Here is a 24486-nt window from a genome sequence, read left to right on the forward strand (position 1 = left end):
TCCAACACTTTTAGAATTCTTGCCCTGCTCATTGCTAATAACAACAGATGAGCCATTTTTACCTGGCAAATGGTCTATCTATTTAAGCTAGCTCCTCTCCTCTCCTCTCCTTTTCTCTTCAGGTCAGTGCTGAATCCTGGCAACTGCCTAGACAAATTCCTGCAGTTTTCTTGGCATGAGACAAGGGTTGGTTGCCATTGCCTGCTTCCTAAGGCTAAGAGACAGTGATTGACCAAGATCACCCAGTTGGCTTTGTGCCTAAAGTGGGACTAGAATTCATGATCTCCCAGTTTCTAGCCTGATGCTTTATTCATAACTGTGATCACCATTGTATACCAAACTGTCTCTCAATCACACAAGATATTTGGATACATTTGTTCAACTTTCTTATCAAAGGGAATCAATTTCCCACCTTTTGTAACAAGTTTTCAATGGAAGCAGGATAGAACAAGGGGGTACTGAAAAAAATCAAGGTAAAAACCACAACTGTGCAATCAGACTCCTGCACCAAGAGGAGTGAATGAATGTGGCTATGATATTGACTGTTATATGATCTTGACTGTGATAACACTGAGCAGATGTTGACATCTTTCTCAAAATCACATCAATTCTTTGTTGCAAAGAGAAGCTTCAGGGGACAACAGTTTTCAAGAGGAAGAGTTAGAAGAATTGTTACATACATACACACATGTTTATACAGGTAACAATATGCTGGGTCTCTAATATGGACTGCAACCTTTCTACCTACATAAATTGACATCTTTATAATATACTTAAGTAAAACAGGGGTTACTTTTGCACCTGCTAAGGTTGGCTCTTTTTAATTCTCAGTGGTGTTTTTCTGGATAAATGTCCTAGATTACAAGCCCAGCCTGCTTCATATTTTGATGATTCAGTATTTTATGCTCATCCAAAAGATGCATGCAGCCAAGTTAAACAAGCTATGCAAAAACAAGCTATGCAAAAATATATGTGCAAATATGACATTTTAGCAGGTTCTTTCAAGGCAGGAGAGCAAGAGAATCTCCTGGATGGGAGCAATGCAATTACTACAAGTCTACTTTTTACCAAAAAAAAAAAGATTTTTGCCTTTACCTTACTTGGTCTCCTTCAGGATCAAAAGCTTTTACAGTTGTCACATTTGTACCAATGGTCACATTTTCATATAGTGTAACTTGGTAGAGGGGATGGGTAAAAACTGGTGGTTCATCCACATCAGTAACACGGACCCGTAAGAAAGTGGATGAACTTGAATTATACTTTATTCCAGTCACGAGAGGTTCAGGATTTGTAGCATTGATTGTAAGGTTATACACTGATTTTGTTTCAAAATCAAGATCCTACAAAACCAAAGGAGAAATTAAAACAGGTATAACAGCCCACCAGGAACTTAAGCTAGAAGAAAATATTATCTTCTCGAAACAGATGTATAACAGAGTTCCCCAACCTCCTATCTATCCTCTAGATATGTAACACTACAACTTTCCATCATCTGCAGCCAGGCCATCATATTAGGTACACAGAATGACCATTGCCTATTTAGAAGAAAACAGATCAAACACATCTCACACAGTTTCAAGGTCAAAATGCTAAAGTGCCAAACATCTATTTATTTGCTTGTTGTTTGCTTTTGCTGACAACCATTCTCTGTTTGATTAGACCTTGCCAGAAGAGAGGTCAAGTTTTCAGAAAGACTGTTTACATTTTCTGCAACCTAGGATTAGATTTGTCAGTTTTTCAGCTATCTGCATACTTGTGGGAAGTGACTGGTATTGAGGTGTATAATTGTTCTTTTCCTTTCTTCCTCTTTTTTTTTGCAACCACTGCCTTTTCAATAGTTTTCCATCACAACACCACAGTTGTGGGTACAGAGTCTTCATAACTGTCTTTCCTATCTAGCTCGGTGTGAAAGAGTCATTTTCTTAGGTCTGTAGTATAAGGGATGAAGCTTTGATTGACCGAGATTTTGAGTTTTCTCTTTAGTCTCCTCAAGGGAGCAAGTGGCATCTCCATGTTCTCTTGGTATTCCAAGACAATAAGATAATATGGCTGTGTTTTATCTTTACCGTAAGTAAAGATGTTTGTGTTTATCATATGACTACCTTCAAAATAGTTGCAGGAATTAGGGAGAGGAAACAGATTCATTGGGTAGATCTCTAAGTGTACTGTTTTTAACTATTCTCCAAAAATCTGCAAGTTCAGGTTTGGTAAATGTGAAACCATTCATTATGTCATTTAACATTTTGACCTTGAAATTCACAAGATCTCAAAGGAAAATAGAATCTCATAAGATTTTAATCTCTTGCAAAACTTCAACCATATAAAGATATTTTTCTCCAATTTTCTAAAATTCAGAGGTTTTGTAGGCATCATACAGTATAGGCATCCTATTGCTATTCTCTAAATTAGTCATTCAATTGCCTTGCCTTGAGGAAATGTTAATTAAATCTATGTAATATAATAATAAATGAAATGGCAGTTATTCACCTTGTTAATTATAATAGCTCCTGTATTTGTGTGTGGATCAGTCACTACTTTAAAACTATTATTTGGGTCACCCTTTGTGATGGTGTAAATAATCTGAGAACTTCCAGTGCCTGGTTCATCAGCATCTGTGGCTTGAATTTCAAATATAAGAGATCCTTTTGCCCGATCTTCTTTAATAATCACAGTGCCATACTATAGTGAAAAACAAAAAAACAATAAATATAAAACAAAAGAACAGAAAAGAAGAAATAACATTTCTAATAAGAACTGGCTATTTTGAAGAGAGCTTCACGATGTAATAATTTGAAATCATCACTTGCTGTTGCCATCTTCAGACACCCTGTTTGCCCTGGTGTGAAGATGTTCCACTAACCATTTTTAGAGGACATCTCCTCAGCCTGACTGTTTTAAGTTCTCCATTCTGGAAATAGTGTTTTCCCTTTCATTCATGCTCAAGATCTTTCATCCAGACATCTCATGACACATGGATACTTAAGGTGACTTAAGGTTAGAGTTTACTGCTTGGCTCCAGTTGATCCAGCAAATCTGCTGTGGGAAACTCTTCCATTTAATCCCAGGGTTCAGGATCTCTTCTACAGTGTTTGTTTAGATGCTAGGGAGACTGGATTTGTGACTCCTACAGTTACCTTTATTTTATTTTTTTTAATTGTGCAAAGCCTTCTAATAGACTATCTTTCTTCAGCCTAACAAAGATAATTGAAGCATAATAAAAGGACTGTCTCTTCTGCTTTTGTAATGTGGTGGGAAATTCCCTTTCTTATCCAATTGGCTCCTCCTTTTCCTCTCATAATCACAGTTCCCACACTGACATCCACAGCAAAGCCCCTTTCTCAAACTCCAGCTGTTCACCAACAGTTATGCACAGCCATATCTGGGCTGCAAAAATACAACCAATCAGCAGTTGACAGGCAAGAAGCATAAACAACTCTTTACTGCCACCTACAGGTCTACAGGTTGAATGCTCACCCAGTCAAACGACAGATAATAATAATAATAATAATAATAATAATAATAATAATAATAATAATAATAATAATAATAATAATAATATAAAGTTGGAAGGGACCTTGGAGGTCATCTAGTCCAACCCCCTGCTCAGGCAGGAAACCCTATACCATTTCAGGCAAATGGCTGTCCAGTCTCTTCTTAAAAACCTCCAGTGTTGGAGCATTCACCACCTCTGGAGGCAGGTTGTTCCACTGGTTAATTGTTCTAACTGTCAGGAAGTTTCTCCTTAGTTCTAGGTTGCTTCTCTCCTTGACTAGTTTCCATCCGTTGCTTCTTGTCCTGCTTTCAGGTGCTTTGGAGAATAGCTTGACTCCCTCTTCTTTGTGGTAGCACATTGCTGGCTCATATTGAAGTGATTGTCTACTAAGACTCAGAGATCCCTCTCACAGTTACTACTATTGAGCAAGGTACCACCTATACTATACCTATGCATTTGATTTTTCCTGCCTAAATGTAGAACCTTACTTTTTTCACCATTGAATTTCATTTTGTTAGATAGTGCCCAGTGTTCGAGTCTGTCCAGATCCTTCTGTATCTTAAGTTATAAGTCAGCAGTCCCAACCCTTTCAGGCTCTAGGGCAGGGGTCTTCAAACATGGCAACTTTAAGACTTGTGGACGTCAACTCCCAGAATTCCTCAGCTAGCCAATCTGATTTTCTCCAGAGGTATTAAAGATTAAGACTTAAGGTTCAAGATTACCACTTTTAAAATTTCCATCTCTGTTGCTGGAATTTCTGGCAATTGTAGTCCTAAAATATCTGGTGGGAATCAACTTGGGAAAGTCTTACCTAACTAGCCACAGATATGCAACAACAACATCTACATCCCAAACAAATGTCTTGGAAGAGGATACCATCAAACCAAAAGTTTGAGATTTTTCCAATGTCTTGTGAAAGCAAAAATAGTCAACAAGATACTCACATCTGGTTTTTTAAATATTGGGATCTTATCATTGATGTCAATGACTTGAATTTGCACATTACATATAGTTGAGAAAACTACAAGGAAAAGGATATAACAAAATCAAATGTGAGCTGATCTGCACAGAACAGATTCTCAAACTTTTTAGACACATCAAATATACCTAAAACATCCCACAGCAATTAATAGCCCTTCATAGGTATAGTATCAGGAGGAGTCAGGTTCAAATTCACCCCAGCTCTGACAGCTCAAGAATGAACTTTGGGTTAGTCACTTCCTCTTAACCCACCCAGCCAAAAGTTGTCATTATGGGATATATGTGGGGAATCTGAGAAGCAAGTGATAATGTACATTGCCTTGACCTCTTGGAGGAAAAACAAGAAATACATCTAAACAAATAACAATACAGACAGTCCTCAATTTATAACCAATACTGAGCCTGGAATTTAGCCATAAGTCATGCCAGTCATTAAGCAGGTCGTCACATGACCAACACAACTTTATGACTTTTTGGTAGTGGTTGTAAAGTGAATGCTGTGATTGTTAAGCAAACCAATTCCTCTGCAATGGGCATTTTTTTTGCCCCAAACCAGAAGTAATTGCTGGGTTTTGCCAAAAAACATAAGTTGTCATCATGGGGATACAGGACCCTGCTGGTGGCCAAGGGCCCAAAATGTGATTATGTGACCATGGGGAAAGGGAGGGACAGCCTTTGGAGCTTTGAATCACTAAGCAACTGATCATAAGTCATGGGCTACCTGTACTACTACTACATCAAGGGGAATAATTCAGGATTTTAATGTTGTTCCTTTATTTCAGAGCTTATGTCTGAATATTTATATTTCCCACTCCAACATGGAGGGAAACTGCAATGCCAAATATCAGCAATCTTGCCACGAAATCAACCAACACGGTCAAAAGGTATTCCAGGGCTACAATAAGGAGTTTGAGGGCCTGGAGTTGCAGGTAGAGCTTCATTACCATGTAGCCAACATATTGCCCTTTTGGACCACACCTTAGGGACACCTTCTTTTTAAAAGGAGCACATAAAATATTTATAATTTTACTTTTACATGTATAGCTATTGATGAACGGAACAATGGCTAGAAGGAGTGAAAAGGAAGAAATGGAAGAAATGAAAAAAAGTATACATGAGAGACTGTGGGCTATCTTGTGATCCATGTCACTCTAACATTTGGGGGAATACATGTAATGTGTGGTGCACTGACCTGAATCTGTCACATTCACCTTCAAATTGTAAGTTGTGGCCACTTGTCTGTTTAATCCCAATTTGAACAGGTGGACTGACCCAGTTCTCAGTTCGATGCGGAAGAGATTGTCTAGTGGGATTTTGGGGTTCTGGTCCAAAAGGCTGAACTGCAGGCGAGAATTAAGAGACCCTTTCTCATCGTTGTCTGAGGCAAGGACAGTTCCTATTAAATTCCCTGTTGGTAACAGAGAAAGCTGTAGTTAGACCAATAGCAAATGCATAGTAGAAAATAAAATAAATTAGTTATAGAAAGACAAATGTAACTTTTGGGATTGGGCAAGGGAACCAACGTGATTCCTATATACACTTGCTCACAAATTCATGATGGAATTATTTATGTGGAACATCATCTCCTTAAAATCTAACAAAAGGCAGTTAATATTTTTCAGTGGAATTCAAAATGGCCAAAGAAAGATTAGCGATGAGCAAAATACTTCCTTTATCAACTTCATCCTTGTAGTGAGAGGACTGCATATATAAAGGCCCTTTCCATGCAGTAGCAGCTTAGAAAGCAAAATGCTTTATTTATTTGCATAATTATTAATATTAATATTAATGAGAAGATATAAGTGTTGAATGGAGGATGAGTGTTTAGGGTTGAGGTTTGTTCATTGATTTAATGGCCTATTGTTGGGTCAATTTCAAGATTTTTGTAAAAATAGGAAAATATAGCAGCCTGGGAGGCAGTTAGTGGGAGGAGGGTATATGAAGCATTGCAGAAAATTGAACTTGCTATTAGAAAGGAATAAAGAAGAGGAAAGCATCCATTCTGGAAGATATGAAATCGGTGAGGTTAAAAAACAGTAGTTTTGAATCAGATCTGGAAGATGAAGTTTCAGGATAGATTTACAATAGGTCAAGAGGAGAGGGGAGGAGAGCAGGAGATCACCCCATTTCTTTCTTGAGAAAGTGGTGAATGACCCATGTAGGCATTTATCCAGTGTTAATGTATGACCTCAACTCATACTCATCTTATGAAATCAGGGAACTTAGTATTTATTTGACCATACTTTGATGAATAGACTACAATGAGCACATTTCATACATCATGCGATCACTTACTCATATTAACTGGTTGCTCTTGACAGATTAAGCCATAAACTAGCCTACCCCATTAAGACATGGCATCCTTACATGGATGCATCCATGCAATTTTGGAAAGCCAAAAAATTTCTACGTAGCTTTTCTTCTCAGAGATACAGACACAAAGGTCTGTCCATCTTCTTTCACACCTGATCTATTAGGCTAGGACTGCTTCTTTAGTATGGTGAGTGGGCAGAAGACGGTAAGTTATTTATTCTGTCTAAGCCATCCAGACCCTAAGCATGGGAACCAAGCACTAATTAATTCTCTGGTAGGATGAGATTAGGAGCCATCTCATTTGAAGTGTGCAGCTTTCATTCTCAATACCTAAAATATACAATAGCACCTCTGTGTAAGTAGTTCATACTGTAGAGTTCTTGGTGCTCTCTGAGCGGAGTTGTTTGCTTTCAGATGTCCCAATGCTGCTGATGCTATCTAATTGGGTAGTGAAAGCGTGTGCAAGTAAACCGCAGAGAGCACCATGGATCTTACTGTTCCACCTGAGCTACAAATCTTCCCTTCTATTAGAACTTCCAACTCATAAGAAATGATATGGTGATATTAAATTTTATACTCATTTACCTTACAAAGAAGCTTTGCCTTAAATTATTTTTACCCATACAGTATATTAAATGCAGTAATTTCTTACCTACGCGCTCATTTTCTTGAACTTCAAACTTAGACAAAACTTTGTCACACACAGGGGGGTTGTCATTGATGTCTACAACTTGGACTGAAACAGTGATTGGGTAGGCCAGCCTGTCTCCCTCTTCATCATTTGCAAAGATATAGAATGAATACTGGAATAGGATATATAATTAAAATTTTATAATTAAGAACCGCAGGAATAATGAATATTATAATAATAATATTAAGGAATAGTAGGGCAAATTACATTATCAGAATTTCTCCCCATCTCATATAAAACCCTCTCAAGAGCAGCATAATTTATTTGAAATGTTGGTATCTCGGCTAATAAACTGAATAAACAATAATTAATTAAACAAAAAAAAAACCTAATATAGAATGCAATGCTGATAATGAAATGCAAATATAAAACAACCTGAAAGTCACTCTAGTTTAGTTTTCTCCATATTTTAAAACAGACCTGCTATCCTTTTCCATGTACTTACATAGTCTTTCTCTTCTCTGTCTAGTGGTTTAGTTACATAAACTGTTCCATTCTGATCAACCATAAATGGGAGTTCAATAGAAGACTTTTCTCTGGGTTGAAGTTCATACATTGCATGTGGATCATTCCATCGAACCTAATATTACAATGTAAGAGTAAACAACAACTATACAAATGAAAAATATGGTTTTTTTAAAAAAAATCTTTCTAATGCAACTTGGGACTACTAGAATTGCCGTCGCTAAGCAGTACAATTGTGTGACATCATGCTTTCCAATATGCTACTTAGCAAATACCAATTCCTTTATAATATAAGCTGCCCGGAGTTGCTTCAAAAAAAGATTGGTGGCAAATAAATTTAATAATAACAACAATTCCAGTCCCAATTGCCATTATTAACCAAAGACTATCAAGCAGTTATTTGAGAAAGAAATGACAGATCTATAAAATGCTCAAAACGCTTGCAGAGAATCCAGAATGGTATCTTGTATTTGAAATATTTGGTCTACATTTTTTTTTGCTCTGTTGCATTATCCTCCTCTGTTGCTTTTTGTAACTTCTTGCCTATTGAAAATCAAAGATTTGTGTATGTTGATATCCTGGATGGATATATAAGAGATGACCAGGCTGAGCCAGAGAGTGGGATCAAATGCATTTGCTGAATAGCCCAATTGTAGCATACATAGTGGAAATCAAAGGTTATGTCTTTAATCATTGATGGTGAGTTGCCTGATAATTTTAGCAACTTACTTGAGTGATTTTCATGGGGTGTGGCTTTGTCGAGTTTTCTGAGAGCAATACTACTGGAGGAGACTTCCAAAAGTTTTCCAACACAGTGATCTTCACATCAGTAGTAGTGGCAAAAGAATCTACGGACTGTCCTGCCATGTCATTTACTGTCACTGCGAGGATAAAATTGTCGTGTACTGCTGGATCTAAGAATTCTGTTCCTGAAAATATAACAGAGAATAAAACTTGAAAACATGTACTCATTCTTTCTCCTATATTCTGAGACAATTACAACTCTCTTTCTTTAGCAATAACACCATCACTTATCTTCACATAACGTTTGCTTGCTATCATAAAATTTATGTTCCTGAATAATGGCAAGTTCTGCTGTAACCCTGGTTTGCAAACACAGATATGTGAAAATCAGTTTTACAGGTAATTAATCAATTCCTAGTTTTTTTTTCTTTTCAACTCTTCTGCCAAAATCTACCGAGGATCCCCAATACAATGCTGCTACAGAAAACATTTTAGCATATATTTATTTATTTATTTATTTATTTATTTATTTATTTATTTATTTATTTATTTATTTATTTATTTATTTATTTTTAATTTAATTTGTATACCGCCCTTCTCCCAAAAGACTCAGGGCGGTGAACAGGGCAATAAATACTAAAATGCAGAAATACAAAAATTAAGCAGAGATTAAACCAATGCCCAATGCAACAAATAAATTACATAAAAACAGTGATAAAACCCAAACCCATCAGACCAGGCCGGCTTGTTCAGCACAGGAATCTATTTCTGCTTCATTTATCTGCGGGTTTTGCTTGTATGATTGTGGAGGGTTTTAGGGATGGATCTTTCATGGGAGAAACTCTGGTTTCTCTTCAGTTTGCATAAATATTTTGCATTTGTGAGAATATTGGTGCTTTGGGTAAGTTTCCAGTGTTGCCAGTCATAGTTTTCTCAGAAGTTACATCACATCTGCCCAGCAACAGTATTGGAGCCAGATGTTATGCAATGGTTTGTTTATGTATCTTTCACATATGTACACCAAGCCCTACATAGCTAGTAAAACATTGGGACCACATTCTACATTTGGTGGGGGAGGGAGGGAAATTAAACCTTCTGGGATTGTTTTCCTTGGGGATTTAGAATTCATTTGGAAATGGCACGTTTCCCAAATGTGGGAAAATTAGATTTAGAAATATGAAAGACTATTGACTTTGACATGGACATATGGTACCAGTGAAGTCTAGGCTAAACTGTACAAGACTTAATTATTTTCATCTTTTTAAATTTATATTTACATTTTATTGACCCAAAGTTAATAGTGATCGAGATGCATACAATTGTCAAAAAAAAGAAAACAATACACAAAAAACATTCTAATGAAAAGGTGCAAGAAATCGCATAAAAACACATAAAATATATTATTATAATACACAGTAACAATTCTATATATACTTATCTAATGCAAATATTATTCAAATATGTACATATTTCTAATATATTTATATGACTATCTTTTTATAACCTGTCATATTATGTATAAATGAGTGCCATATTTCATTATACATTCTAAGTATCACTATGAAAAAAAAAGTCACCTACCAGCCAGAGTTGTAGAAATTGCTCCTGTAACATTGTCAATCTGAAAATACATCTCAGCGCCATCAAGTCTGGGAAATTGTTGAAGGATACTATAGCTGAGCTTTGAATGTAAGGTGCTGGGATCATCGCGATCAAAAGCAGTAACATACATGAAAGGCTTTCCTGTGTGTGTGTTTTTTAAAAGAAAATAAACACAGTTTGGAAATGGAAGTCTCACTTAGCCCCAAAGAAGAATCACTATCAACATACATACCAACAAACGGAGCACTCTTAAGCATATTTTTTTAGTTAGAAACATCAAGAAAAGGTCAGGACTGCCTTTAGATATTTTAGTATTTTAACGGGGAGGGTGTATCTTTTTCACATGGTTGACTTTTGATTTGTAAGACCTTGGGAACATTCCTTTCTTTTAATAATTTTTCACTGGCTCTCTTATTCTATATCCTTTACATGTCAACTGTTACAACTTTTAGCCATTTTTCCCCATCTGCTTCTTAAGCCTAATATTTCAACAAACCCAAAAGTGGACAAGAAGAAAAGTGGTTTAGGAAAGTTTGAATTAAGTCTACTTGGGCGGAAATTGGAATAGTACTATAGCTCTTCAGTCAAAGCTGCAAAGGCATCTTTGGGGTTTCACCTAGATCCCTGAAATAGTTATACAAATTTAGGAGAAAAATATGCCGTCCAATTTTATCTGGTGCTTTGTCTTTAAAGGCATGCCCAATAAAGAGGCATCCGGGATGCATATTAAATTTGGATCATCAAAATGGCTAGCTTCTTCAAAAATAGCTCTGTATGTTTTTCAGGAGCTTGGCCTGTTTGTTATAGTCTCCCATGGTTGCTTGGGAGACTATATATATTCAGTTTCATGTTTAATATTTAAAATTTCGTGAAGCTCAAAGTAAATATGGAAACAACTACCTGGTAGGGAGTGTTGTCTAACTTTGCCAGAGTAGGCTGATTGATTAAATTGGGGTGCGTTGTCATTGATATCCACAACATTTATGATGATAGAATAGGGTCCTTGCACCCTATTGCCATTTTGATTTAGACCTTCCAACTAAAGTGAGAAAGAGGTGGAGAAAAACAATATTAAAACAAAACATTTCCATAAAACAATACACTGTCTCCTTCCTGTTTGAATTGGCTTGCCAAGTTTCCCAGCCACATGCCTTCATGAAGTATCAGCCAACAATTCCCATCATTACCAATCAGTATGGCTCAAAATGTTGGAAACTGAGATCTAATGAATCTCACAAGGCCAGAATAAACACTCCTGAGTTAGTCAGCTATTAGCTACAACAAAATTATAAGTGTTGCAGATAATATGGCAACGTTACCGCTTACATGATTGTTTCTCAATTTTGGGGGATTTTAATTCTGGGACTGCAACTCCCAGAATTCCCTAGCCAGCATGGGGAATAATTAGCTAGTGATGGTTAAAGATGTAGTAAATCATCTGTATATATTTATGAAAGAGAGGTTGTGAATGATCCTTCAAAACAGACTCTGTTTCTGCATAGGCAACAAACAAAATAAAGTATATAAATTCATGGGGGGTTGGAATAAAATGAGTATAAACCACAATGTTGATTTCTATAAGATTTCCTGTGCCAGGAAAATGTACGTAAGAAAGAACCTCAAGGAAATTAGTGCTAAAGTTTTCACACATTTTTATAAAATGCCTGTATGTTAAGGAAAGTTGAAGAAGTAATAATGGATATTATTTTTTGGATGAAAACTGGAGAACAAGAAGTCAAAACAAAATAATAGATCACAGTACTGTATCACTGATCTGAAACTTCTTGATCAAGATTAAGAGGACCAAGCATTGAAATGACTGAATTGAAGAGAATAAAGGAGTCATAATAACATGTACCTGTCCATAGCTCAGGGAAGGTATGAGAGGAAACCACAGACAGGGAGCAAAAGTCTTGCTAAATACAGTCTCTTTCTAAATGTACTTGGTGAGCAATGACATTGTAACAACTTTTGCTTTTTATTTACTTTTGTGCAAACAGCTGTATTTCCTTCTTGTATAATCAACTAAACTAAAGTCTACCGTCAGGACCCACCCCAAACCACGTCTTAGGAAGACAAAACTCTTGGAGCCAATTCCAGTCCAAAAAGAAATCTTTACTATGACATGCTTGGCTGTGGGAATACAAGACAGGATCTAATATTGTTCTACAAATTGAAACCTTATAAAGAGTTCCCTGTTCAATCCCCTTTCCCTAACCCCATTTGGTTAGCCCCCCATCATTTACCTGGTCTCATCCCTTTCATGGGAAAAGGAACTTTGGATTTTTATGGTTATTGCTCTTTCCTTACAAATTCAAAAGGAAACACAAGCCAGATGCCTCCTATCCTAACCCTCCTTTTTGTTCCCCCAGTTCAAAAGGCTTCTCTGAATCTTTGAAATGCTTAAGGCAGGCTGAATCCACATTTGTTCCTTCCTCCTCGGGAGATGGCAGAATCCATGGAATAATGTTTTAAACATACATTTATGAATATGATATAAATGGATTCTGACAGGCACGTTGAATAAATCATTTGGGGTTCTTCCAGCTTTATAGGAGGACCCTCCTTTGTCCAGATCTGAATAAATGTGTGACTCAGAGAGAACTGAACTCTGATTCGTAGTGCAGGGCCAGACCTAGTACTCCTGCTCAACAAACTAAGGCTAGATTTAAGCTAATTTGCATGTCCCCATCAACTAATACTGCAATTCATTTTCGAAATTTCTCATCTGCTTATTCCTACTCTTGTCTGCTTCTCTCTTGTCAAGGCTAAAACAATAGTAATCAACAGGCTAAGAAAGCAGGATTTGTGAAATGGATAATGGGCCTCCATTAAGCAAATTGGCAGTGCTCTCCCATTGTTGTAAATAGCTTTTGTTGTCTAATGTCAGTGTTTCTCAGCCTCAACCACTTTAAGATATGTAGACTTCAACTCCCAGCATGGGAGGGGAATTTTGATAATTGAAGTCTATGCAACTTAAAGTTGCTAAGGCTGAGAAATAATGATCCATGGGGAAATGAAACAGCCACAGAAAGGGATGATTCGAGAAAGAGTGAGATTTTTTTGGAGAAGAAGAGACCAGTATGGGAAAGAGAGAAATAGGTCATAATGGGTAGGGGAAGTGAATAAGAGTGGAATTATAGTTTTGCAGAAATTAGAGGGATGGTAGAGAGCATTCCATTTATTTTATTTTTGCAAGTGTAGTTGACATTATTTGCCTCTCAGTCATTATTAATTCTGTGGGCAATAAATTGGACAGGGTACCCCAAATCACTTTATGCGGTCAGAGCCCTCCAGAATATGCTACTGAATATGCTACTTTCAATGACAAGGCACTAAATTAAGTGATATTTAGTTCTTTCTCTATAAATAGAGAAAGCAATAATAACATTTAACAAACTTATTTTATTGGGGGGACCCCCAATAAAGCCCTCAAAATACTGCAAGGATGAGCAAAGTTTTCAGTCTTGTCTTTTACAATATAATTACTATATTGTTGTTACAGTATGTACTCTGCCTGAAAGCCTAAAGAAAGCTTTTTAAATTGTCAGTTTCCTACAACTAATATCCACTCCTACTATGAACACCATGGTTCTGAAACGGGTAATATTATTTTGCATTTTTATATGGTTAATGCTTGTTGATAAATTTAGGTTCTGAGATGTTAAAATGTTATACATGAATGGTGAGTTTTATTTTAATTGTATTTCTCTTCCCAATTGTGGCATATTGTGCTATATTTTCTGTTCTTACTATTTTTTTTAATATGTTGGTCATCATGTCCTGAATTACCAGGTTAAAAATAAAATAAACGATCAACCCATCCATCCATCCATTCTTCCATACAAACATAAGCACTAGACTAGAAGAAAGTTACCGGTTTTGTTATGTTTTTAATTATTATTATTATTTTCATTTTAGAAGCCTTCACTCAAACTTTTGGGGGGGGAAACAGAGCATTTAATGTCATTTTTGGTTTACCTGTAATGTATATTTTGGTTTTTTTCCCCAGTTTAGAGGCTTATTGACAATCAGGATTCCATCTTTTGGTGTGATCTCTATGAGGTCATTTGTTTCACCGGTCAGCCTCACACTGTAGGTAGGGGGTTGAAATGTAAACTGGTATGAAGAAAAAGAAGAAACTCAGAATACCATTTTTTTCTTATATAAATCAAATCCCCCCTTTTCTAGTCTTGTTTTTGTTCTGTTTTAAAAGAGGCAGCATGATTTATTTCCTCTTCCTATACCTTCAATTGTTTTTCAGATTTGTTCCAAAGAAAAGGAAGAGTCAGTATTTCAAATTACCCTGTATAAATACTGTGGTCGCACTTTACCCTCTTCAACATAAAATACTTTGTCCTCCAAAGGTCCCTTTGATTGCAAGTCATCTTCAAGAAGGTAAGCAACCTGCAAGGACAAGAAGAGACAGGGTTTATTCATATTTTCCAGATCTTTGGATCAGCCTCCCACCAAAGATCAGAAGACTCCTATCCTATTAGCCATAGACATAGAGGACGGTGAAGACCTAGCTCTTTCCCCTAGCATTGGGATAGGATAGGGGAGTTGAACTGTGAGGATGTTTGGTATGTCTTAATTATGTTGTATGGGTTATTTTAAATCACCTAGAGTCATTGTATGAGTTTGATGGCATATAAGTCCCATAAGTATACAGTATACAGTATATACATAATCTTGATCCACAGCTTTTATTCCCATGTTAGAATCTGATTAAAATTCCAGATTTGTGCATACTTTAGAGCCTCTTCTTGAATCTACCTACAGCACAAACATGTCCTGCCAACATCTTTTTTTGGGGGGGGCATGCTCCCATGATATCACCTTCAATTTGTCCTCAGCCCATGACTAAGACAGACGTAAATTGTCTTTAGCTGTACTAATGTAAATAGTTCTTTCCTCTTTATCATGGGACTTTTTATCAGTACATTTCTTCCTTCTTCCAGAGCTTCTTTCTCAAGTCAGAAAGTTATAAGAAAAAGTTGCCCTTTGAACAGGGAGTACATACCATTCTGAGAACCACACCTAGAAAGGGGCATGAAAATGCCGCTGCAAGATTTCTGCTATCTAGATAACAAATGATTAAAGGATCTGGATATGAGATCATAACTACCAATATCCACAGTATTGTCCCATGCCAGAGGGGAGAGGCATCTTCTCTTCTCTTTGTCCTGAGAACAGGACAAAGACCAACTGATTGAACTTCAGGAGACTCAGACTGCCTCTTAGGAATAATGGTTAAGAGTTATGAAGAGGTGGGACAGCCTGACAAGAATGTTAGTGGAATATCTCTCTATAGATGTTTTCAAGTGGAGGCGAAGAGACTTCTATGGGGATGGTTTAATGCAGCAGATCCCAATCTTTCTGGTTCCGTGGACTGGCAATGGCAGCAGTGGGTGGTGGTGGTGGCAGGAGGAGAGGATAGTTTCCCACACACAACTTAATCCTGCACATGAGCAAATGGAACTTGCGTGGTCGCCTGCCACTTTCATGGCCCAGTTTCGAATGGACTGAGAACCGGTAGCGGTCCGCAGACCGAGGGATGGGGACCCCTGGTTTATTGAATTCCTGTACAGAGCTTGCAGTTAAACTCAATGGCCTAAATGTCCTGCCAATCCATATTTTCTGTGATTCCATGATTCAGAAAGCTTCCACGTTGGAGACACTGAAAGAGCTAAACACCCAGTGCTTTTTTTGTAAAAGAAAAAGGTGCCGGAACTCACACATGTCATCCAACCCGCCTTGCCTACCCTACAAAGTTCCATCCAAAGAAGGTGCCGGAACTCCATTCTGAGCATTCTATGAGGAAAAAAGCCCTGTAAACACCTGTTGGACTTCAACTAGTATGAAAGAAATGAGAGAATGGCCTGCATTTTTTCTTCCCTTTCATAACCAGTTTTAAACACATTCCATTCATCTGAATCTAATTAAAAGAAAAACAGATTTCCCATCTTCAGGACCATCTGATATAGAAAATCTGAGTCCAAAGGAGGAATGGGAAGGAGAAAGCATCTCAGAATTTAAGTTCTTGTATTCTTGGTTTTGGTTTTCTATCTAGATTACCTCAAACTCCCCTTTGTTTCTACACTGCAATTCTCCATATTTTCAATGTTCAGGTTACATTTCAGTGTACCTTGAAATGATTTGAAATTCTGCTTTGGAAGCAAGCAATTGTTTGAATCCATGACGAAAGAGTTTCAATGTAGGAGTGGGAAAAATGGGATATGTTCCCAAGATAAATCTCCAATAGCTGATCCTAGGTCTAACCAGTCTAATTTCTTACCTTTGACAAATCTAATTTGTATACTCTAGCTCAAGGCTTTTTGATTTGTTTCAGGCTGTAGAACCAATTAAAAATATTCCTAGAACTCTGATCTAGCTTTAGAGATAGAGGATTGTCAATAAAAACAAAACATCTGTTCATTTAAACTGATCTGTGCAAATGTATATATTAAAGTTATTGGATTTCACAAAAAATACATCTCTTAGCTTTTGTCCTAGAAAGATCTTCTACAAGATAAGTATTAAAAGTAAGCTATTCATTGTAACAGGAAGATTAATGTTTCTAACGTACAGAAATTGAAACTTGCATTTCACAATTACCGTACTTGGGAGATTAATGTTTTCACCAAACAAACTCACTCTCAGCAACTGGGATATAATTGTTTTTTTTTAAAAAAAGAATTATTTAATACAAAGATCCTAATAACTTCTTGGCACTTGTGTTAAGAATGGACAAAAAGGCTCAAGTCTACTCTATAAAGCTCATTTTTACTGCTATATTTCAAAAGATTTTCTCCCTGGGCTGATCATTGTGACCAGCTTGCCCTTGTACCAATATGGGCCACTCACACTTCTCAATGTGGTCCCCTACACAACCCTGCTCAACAAATAACTTCTCTCTGCCTTTTCTTGCTACCCATTGAAATAATGTTTTTTGTCTTGTGCCAACTCATGTGGTGCCTGGTTCACAAGCTAGCTGGTGCACTTTGTTTCATTGTTGTCAAGTGCCTGTAATCCAGGTGGTGATTGTGACCTACAGCAGAATTCCAGAATAACAGAAAAGGAAAAGTTGGAAGGGATCTTGGAGATATTCTAATACAACCACGTAATCAAGCAGGAAATCCTATACCATTTCAGAAAAATGTTTTTCAGTCTCTTCTTAAAAAGATCCAGTGTTGGAGCACCTACAACTTCTGAAGGCAAGTTGTTCCATTGATAATTGTTCTAGCTTTCAAGAAATTTATCCTTAGTTCATCTTGATTAGTTTCCATCCATTGCTTCCTGTCTGCCTTCAGGTGTTTTGGAGAATAGGTAGACCCTCTCTTCTTTGTGGCAGAACCTTAGATATTGGAACACTGCTATCATGTCATACCTAGTCCTAGGTAAAGGTAAAGGTTCCCCCGCACATGCGTGCTAGTCGTTTCCAACTCTAGGGGCTGGTGCTCATCTCCGTGGTCATGTGGCCGGCATGTCTAGATGCCAAAGGCACACGGAATGCTGTTACCTTCCCACCCTAGTGGTCCCTATTCCTACTTTTCATTAAAGTAGACATACCCAATTCCTGCAGCCGTTCTTTATATGTTTTATCCTTCAGTCCCCTAATCATCTTTGTTGCTCTTCTCTGTACTCTGTACTCTTTCTTACTCAATCTTTTTTATATTGTGATGACCATGTATGGTCTTACCAAGGTACTAAAAAGTGGTACTAACATTTCATGTGATCTTGATTCTATCCCTCTATTAATGTGTTGGCTTTTTTTTTTGAAGCTGCAGCACACTGCTAGGTCATATTTTTAAGTAATTGTCCACTAGGACTCCAAGATCCCTCCCACAGTTACTACTATTTTATATCTGTACATTTGTTTTTTTTTTTTAAAAAAAAACAAGTTTTATTGATTTTCCAATTTTACACCCAAATATTTAGGAAGCAACGTGGTGATTGGGTAGTCAAAAGTCCAGTAACAGAATCTTTTTGTACATATCTCAGGTTACATCAGCAAAAAATCCCTCTCTATTTCCTTTAATTACTATATGACAATCAAGTTAATACATTTTTAGTTATAACACGGTCAGTTAAGATATTTATCAATATATTTTTACTTATACTTATCCATGTCCTGTTTTTAAATTTTACCTAATTTCAATTACAGTGCTCCAAATTAGCCTTTAGTATCCGTAATATTGAGCTTTTGGGTAACCCAAATTTCCCCCTATTGTGCATTTGGTTTTTCTTGCCTAAATATAGAACTTTACTTTTCTCACCACTGAATTTCATTTTTTTTAGATAAAGTCAATGTTCAAGTCTGTTGAGATTCTTCTGGATTTTGAACCTATCTTCTGGAGTGATGGTGTTATGTGCAAATTTGTTGAGTTTCCTTTCTATCATCTCATCTAATCATTGCAGAAGATATTGAAGAGTACAGGGCCTAAGACAGAGCTTTGGGTTACCCCATTGCATACTTCCCCCATATAAATGCGGTGCCATTAAGAGATACATGTTGAGTGTGATTGATCAGCCAATTACAAATCCATCCATTGGTGATTCTGTGTAACCCACATTCTTCTATCTGATGAAGTAGTAGATTATGGTTTACTTTATCAAATACTGAAGTGCAAGTAAATTATATGCACAGCATGTAGCTGGTCCATTAATTTTTCTATATAATCAAAGAATGCAGTAAGATTTGTCTGGCATGACCTGTTTTTGACAAACTCATGTTGGCTTCTGGTTATGACTTTGTTTGCCTCTAGGTGTTTGCAAATTGTTGCTTGATTGTCTTTTCCAGAATCTTCCCAGGTATTGATGTCATGTTGATAGGCCTGTAGTTTCCTGGATCCATTTCCCCTCCCTTTTTTTTTAAAGATGGGAACCACATCAGCCCTTTTTAAGTCATCTGGTTGTTCCCAATGCTCCAGGATCTTTGAAAGATATGGTTCAGTGGTTCTGAGATCACATCTGCCAGTTTCTTCATAACACTGGGGTGTAATCCATCTGGTCTTGGTGATTTGAACTCATCTTGAAAGGATAGGTGTTCTCTTACCATTTTCTTGCTTATTTTGACTTGTGTTCCTAATCTGCACTTTATAGTTTGTGTGTGTGTGTGTGTGTGTGTGTGTGTGTGTGTGTGTGTGTGTGCTTGATAGGTTGGACTGTTTTTTTTCTTTTTATGTAAAGACAGATGCAAAAAATGAGTTAAACTCTTCTGTTTTCCCCCTGTTTCCTGTCTAGTCAGTGGTCATTGCCTCATCTAGCCTTACTTACTTGGTTTGTATGTTTATTGCAATTTGATTAGTGGGAAGGTAAAAACTAGCATTTAAAAAATAAGTTCTCTGATAAAACAGTGTTTCTTTTAACCATATGGAATTGACAAGTACTCTGCCACTTTCCTCTTCTAACCCTAATAGGAAAAATGATAAAAGGTGGAATTTTTTTTTCTAACCAACCCAAGAAGAGTGTGGGAGGGGGAAACTGGAATCTTTTAATCAAGGCTCCAAGAAATGTCCAGGCACAAGGACAAAGTGGAAAAAGGAGCTGAAACTCAGAATTCTTAAAGCAGTTTCATTTCCACCCAGTTTACACACAAGAAATAAGTAGCTGACGGCCATAGTGCAGAAAAAAAAATCCCCTTTGTTATACTTTATGGGGATCAAAGTCTTCAACGTATTCCAAGGATCAAAGAGTAAATTATATATCATTGTGTCAACTCTTCCTAGTCTGTTGGAATAGTTTTATGTGAGCTATAAAATATGAATCATAATGTAGCATAGGAACAATAAAGTGTGGTTCCCTCTAGTTTCTACCTATGTTCCATTTATTGAAAACTGCTTCACAAAAGCTCTGCAAAGAAGAGTTTGAACATCTGTTGAACTTTTGATTCAAAGTATTTGAACTATAAGTGACCAATTCCTGTATGACATCTGATATTAGAGGGAAATTAGCCATTATGACAGAGACATCCATATCATGTGTCCAAGGCAAAAGCTCAGCATAAAAAAATTGAAGGTAATCTTCATCTATAACAGGCATGTTAAACTGCCGGCCCGCGGCCCGGATGCATCACGCCAAAACCGCACCCACCCCATTTCCGGCAATGGGGAAAAAGTAGCGATACAGGAAGTGTGCACAATCTTTATCATCTAGGGGGCAGGTTGTTTATGCTTTTGTCAGAGTTTTTAAATTGTATACCACAAAACCTTAGGGTTTCTTGAGAAAGTGCTATGGTCATCCAAAAGGTTAAAGGCAAAAAATGTTCACTTTTCTAGAGTCAACTGTTTATTATTAGAGCTTTTTGCCTCCTGAATCAAGGCTCCAGGATTTTTTAATTAACAGATTGTGTAGGCCTGAAGTAATAAATTTCTCCTGCCATACTAACCTTCCAAAAGATGGAGATGGTGTAACAAGAAGAGATAGGATCAGTAATGAATGAATATTAATTGAATTCAAGAGAATCACCGCTATGAAAAACATATGTTGAGATGGGGAGGGAGCAGTAAGTTTAAATAAATTGATCAAGTAGAAGGAAAAGACCAAAAAGTTTGACTGGATGGATTTACTATTCCTACATATATTTATTATATGATTGTATCCTCATTAATTCATGGTATAAATAGATCACATTTTGTTCTATAAATATTTCACCTCTTTCTTTTTGAGTGTTAGGGGTAGGGCAATGTAGGAAGCAATGTACAGATGTGTGAATACAGAAATGATTTGCAAAGACAGAAATGTACAATATAGAATTATACTGAATGGTATTGATAAGGTATGTTAGAGTTAGCTATATTTCCCTTTTTATATTTTGTTCCAACTTCTTTGGCTTACTACTTCTTATACCTTTTATGCATTTTGCACTTACATACCACAAAATTGAGTTGTATATATAGATGCTTTAAGCAATACCATGGAAACCCCACCCAAAGCATGGTATATACTACCCATCCTTCTTGCAGTTATAACTCAGATTTCTGTGGATACAGAAAACAGAAGTCTTTTTTTGATAGTATAGGTCAGGGATAGGCAACCTCGGCTCTTTTATGACTCATGGAGTATGCTGACTCAGGAATTCTGGGAGTTGAAGTCCATGAGTCATAAAAGAGCCGAGGTTGCCTACCCCTGGTATAGGTATACATGCCCTTCATGCTATTTTGTTTTGTAGTCAACAACGTTAGGCAAAACACAGAGATGGTGTAACAAATAGTAACCCAAAGAAATAAGAATGAGATGCTAAATGGAAAGAACCTGAAGCTAATTTATACCAACAGTATGCCTCTATTGTTTTCTGTTCTTGTAACCATCCTTTCTCTTTTCTAATTATTTACTTAGCTATATTTCTGCAAACATCAAGAATCTTCAAATCTGTTCTGATGCTTTCCACCTGGCATGCAGAAAGTACTATTTTGGCTTCCTTCAAATTTCAACCACAGCAACATGTATACAATGCTACCTAAGTAAGCTTGGGGACAGAGCATTTTGTTGCTTTCAAAGGGCTGGGAGTCATAGTAATAAGAATCAGGACTCCTACTAAGTAGAGAAGAAACAGAACTCATTCTGCTTTCTTAGTCAGGCTAACCTTGTCCAATCTAACTCTGTGCTTTAACCAGGCATTTTGAAAGCTTGACCTATTGCAACAATCATTAAATCTTCAAGAAAGTTAAACATGTCAGGCTAAACCTCTATCCCCAATGACTACTACTAAACCTAACAGAATAAATGGAACCTAAATATTTAGAAACATCATTCCTGTCATTACCTATTCCTAAGAGAAAACTTTATCTATCACGTTTATAGAGCTGTCCATCTCACACAGTGACACTGGTGGCATATATAATAAAGCCATCAAAGTACTTTAACAGCCAACAACTAATTTATTTATTTTTTAAAAACAAAATTGACAGTAAAACATAGAAAAGTGCAATGAATTTATCATATTGCCATCTAGCACACTTCACTCTACGTTGGGTTCCCAAGCTAGTTGACAAAGGGCCTTTCAGAAGGCCAAAATAGGGTTGGGGGCCAGCCTCATGATATTGATATTCCACAGGGTGGCAGCCACAGCAAAAAAGGCCTTTCTCCCAAAATCCTCTGGCTGACAGGACCTACCACATACCTCTTTCCTGCATTATGGTCATATGTTACAGGTTGCAAACATTTTGAAAAGAATTAAATGGGTGCTTAACCTGATCCAATGTCTAACAGTGTGACGACAGAGACTCCCATTGTGCCTGCCTGTCTCACCAGACTTTAAACAAAATTCATATTGAGTAGTGGGTCCGACGCAAGGAAGAGATGCCAGCCGGTGTGTGAGTTCAGCTCTTTATTGGAGGGGGGTAGCGAACTGGGGAATGAGGGTTACCTGGCCTCCTTAAATACCTAGCCAGGTAAGCGGACAGCCAATGGGGTTGGCCCTAGGTTTCCCGCTGAAACTGGGTTTCCCGCCAAAACCGTTCAGGCCAACGCCCCCTGGTGGCTGTTGCTATGCAGGTGCCTGCATACATAACAATTCACTTCTTTGATTTTTCATTAGAAATTGGCATAGTAAAAAAGCAAAGTGATCGGCCATAGGCATAGAATGATTTTCATTTCCAAAGCAGTATCTAGGCCCTACATGAACTCCATAGATTCTCTTAGAAAATCAATGTTGGGGGGCTAGAGCACAATTATTTGTCTCAGGTACTACTTGTCCAGAAAATAAAGGAGAAAATTCAAGCTGATGGTGAGAATTATCCCCACCAGTTGTCTTCTGACAAAAAGATCTTTTGATTGACTCCACCCTTCAAAGTTATTCCATGACAACCATTTTGTAAAAGTCCCCACAATATGTTCACAGTTCTCCAAGGTTAGTCATCAATACCCAAAATTTTGGGAACTCCTATTTGTATTTCTAAGATTCAGAAGATCCAGAAAGTGATACATTACAATGTAGTAAACTATCATACGCAACCCAGCTGTCCATTCATTAGAGTTGCTTAATTACTCTGATTAGTAGGAGCTATTTGGGATTATTGTCTTGGAATGCTCTCCAACTTTTTAAAAAACAAACATTTGCCCACCTTTGGCAAATGTACACATTTAGAATTAATATAAATATAAATTAGAAATGTATCATGCATCTCAGCATAATGGATATCTGTGAGCAGATGACCTCTGTTTGCCCTGTCTGCTTACCAATTTTTGAAGGTCAGTGATATATCTTCTGCTCTCTTTGCTTATGGTTCTTTATTTTAAAAGCAGACATGGACCAGGCAGCCCTTCAAATAGTTGGATTCCATTAAAAAAGGACAAAAAAGAGGTAATGCTTCTACGGCCATAAGTGGTACTAGTAATTTAGACACAGTCTAAATACTAAACACTAACTCCCACCTGTTTTTAAAAAAGTGAAACTTGCATATAACAAATGAAAATCAGAAATAAATTAAAGCAAGTTTCAAAATTTCAATGCAGAATGTTAGATACTTGAATTTGCATTCTAGGTTATTGCCATTATTCAACTTGTATATGGTGCTATTTATATAATGTAACAAGGAATACAGAATTTTACATATTAGAGAATGTAAATCCTAACAAGAGATATATATGGGGAAAGCTTCTGTACATGTACCAAAAAACAAGAAATAAAATTGCAATTAATATACCCACACAAATAATTCCAAAGAAACGCTAAGGTGATTTCCCTAGGTTGATCAGGTCAGCAAGAGACAGTATCATCATTTGTGATTGGGGGAAACTGAAATAATTTATCATATTTAGATTATAAACATTCCTTTAAAAAAGCAAGCAATGTACTATTTTCCCCATGTCAATAATTGCCAAAAAAACCCAACTTTTTCCCACTGCATTCAGAATCAGCTCTATTAAAGGGAAATGAAAGTTTTTTGCCACTTACCTGATGAAGACTAAGGAGACACAGTAAATTTAGTCCATTTGGTTTAAACATCTTGACGAGACTTCCTTTTTAGATTCCTATTAATAGTTGAAATAAATGTCTGAGCAGCAGTTCAAAACTGTGTTAAAATCTGATTCCAGCAAGCATGTTATTCACTTCTGCTTTCAATTGTACCACCCTAGTTTCTTTTCTAGGCAGGAAACCTTTACAGGAATTTGTCTCTCTTTTTATTTGTTTTGTTTTTCAGCGTGGGATTTTTATTTTGAAATAAATACAGACAACAGAAAGGAAGTGAGA

The 24486-nt window shown here is 36.9% G+C and overlaps 1 protein-coding gene across 1 annotated transcript in view; it reads right to left on the reverse strand.

Annotated features, from left to right (window-relative positions):
• CDH17 (cadherin 17) overlaps positions 1–24240 on the reverse strand; it is a gene marked incomplete at its 5' end in the record, with an annotated part of 33225 nt that extends 8985 nt beyond the window's left edge. The window contains 12 exons of the mRNA XM_083358618.1: positions 1096–1340; positions 2488–2679; positions 4438–4514; positions 5667–5882; positions 7440–7590; positions 7924–8058; positions 8673–8872; positions 10269–10430; positions 11190–11328; positions 14271–14408; positions 14595–14696; positions 24190–24240. Coding sequence (XP_083214744.1) covers positions 1096–1340; positions 2488–2679; positions 4438–4514; positions 5667–5882; positions 7440–7590; positions 7924–8058; positions 8673–8872; positions 10269–10430; positions 11190–11328; positions 14271–14408; positions 14595–14696; positions 24190–24240 — 1808 coding nt within the window. The remainder of the gene's footprint in view (positions 1–1095; positions 1341–2487; positions 2680–4437; positions 4515–5666; positions 5883–7439; positions 7591–7923; positions 8059–8672; positions 8873–10268; positions 10431–11189; positions 11329–14270; positions 14409–14594; positions 14697–24189) is intronic.
• Between the last annotated feature and the right edge of the window lie 246 nt (positions 24241–24486).

This window comes from Vipera ursinii, assembly GCF_947247035.1.
Source record: "Vipera ursinii genome assembly, chromosome: 3".
In the NCBI taxonomy this organism is placed as follows: domain Eukaryota; kingdom Metazoa; phylum Chordata; class Lepidosauria; order Squamata; family Viperidae; genus Vipera; species Vipera ursinii.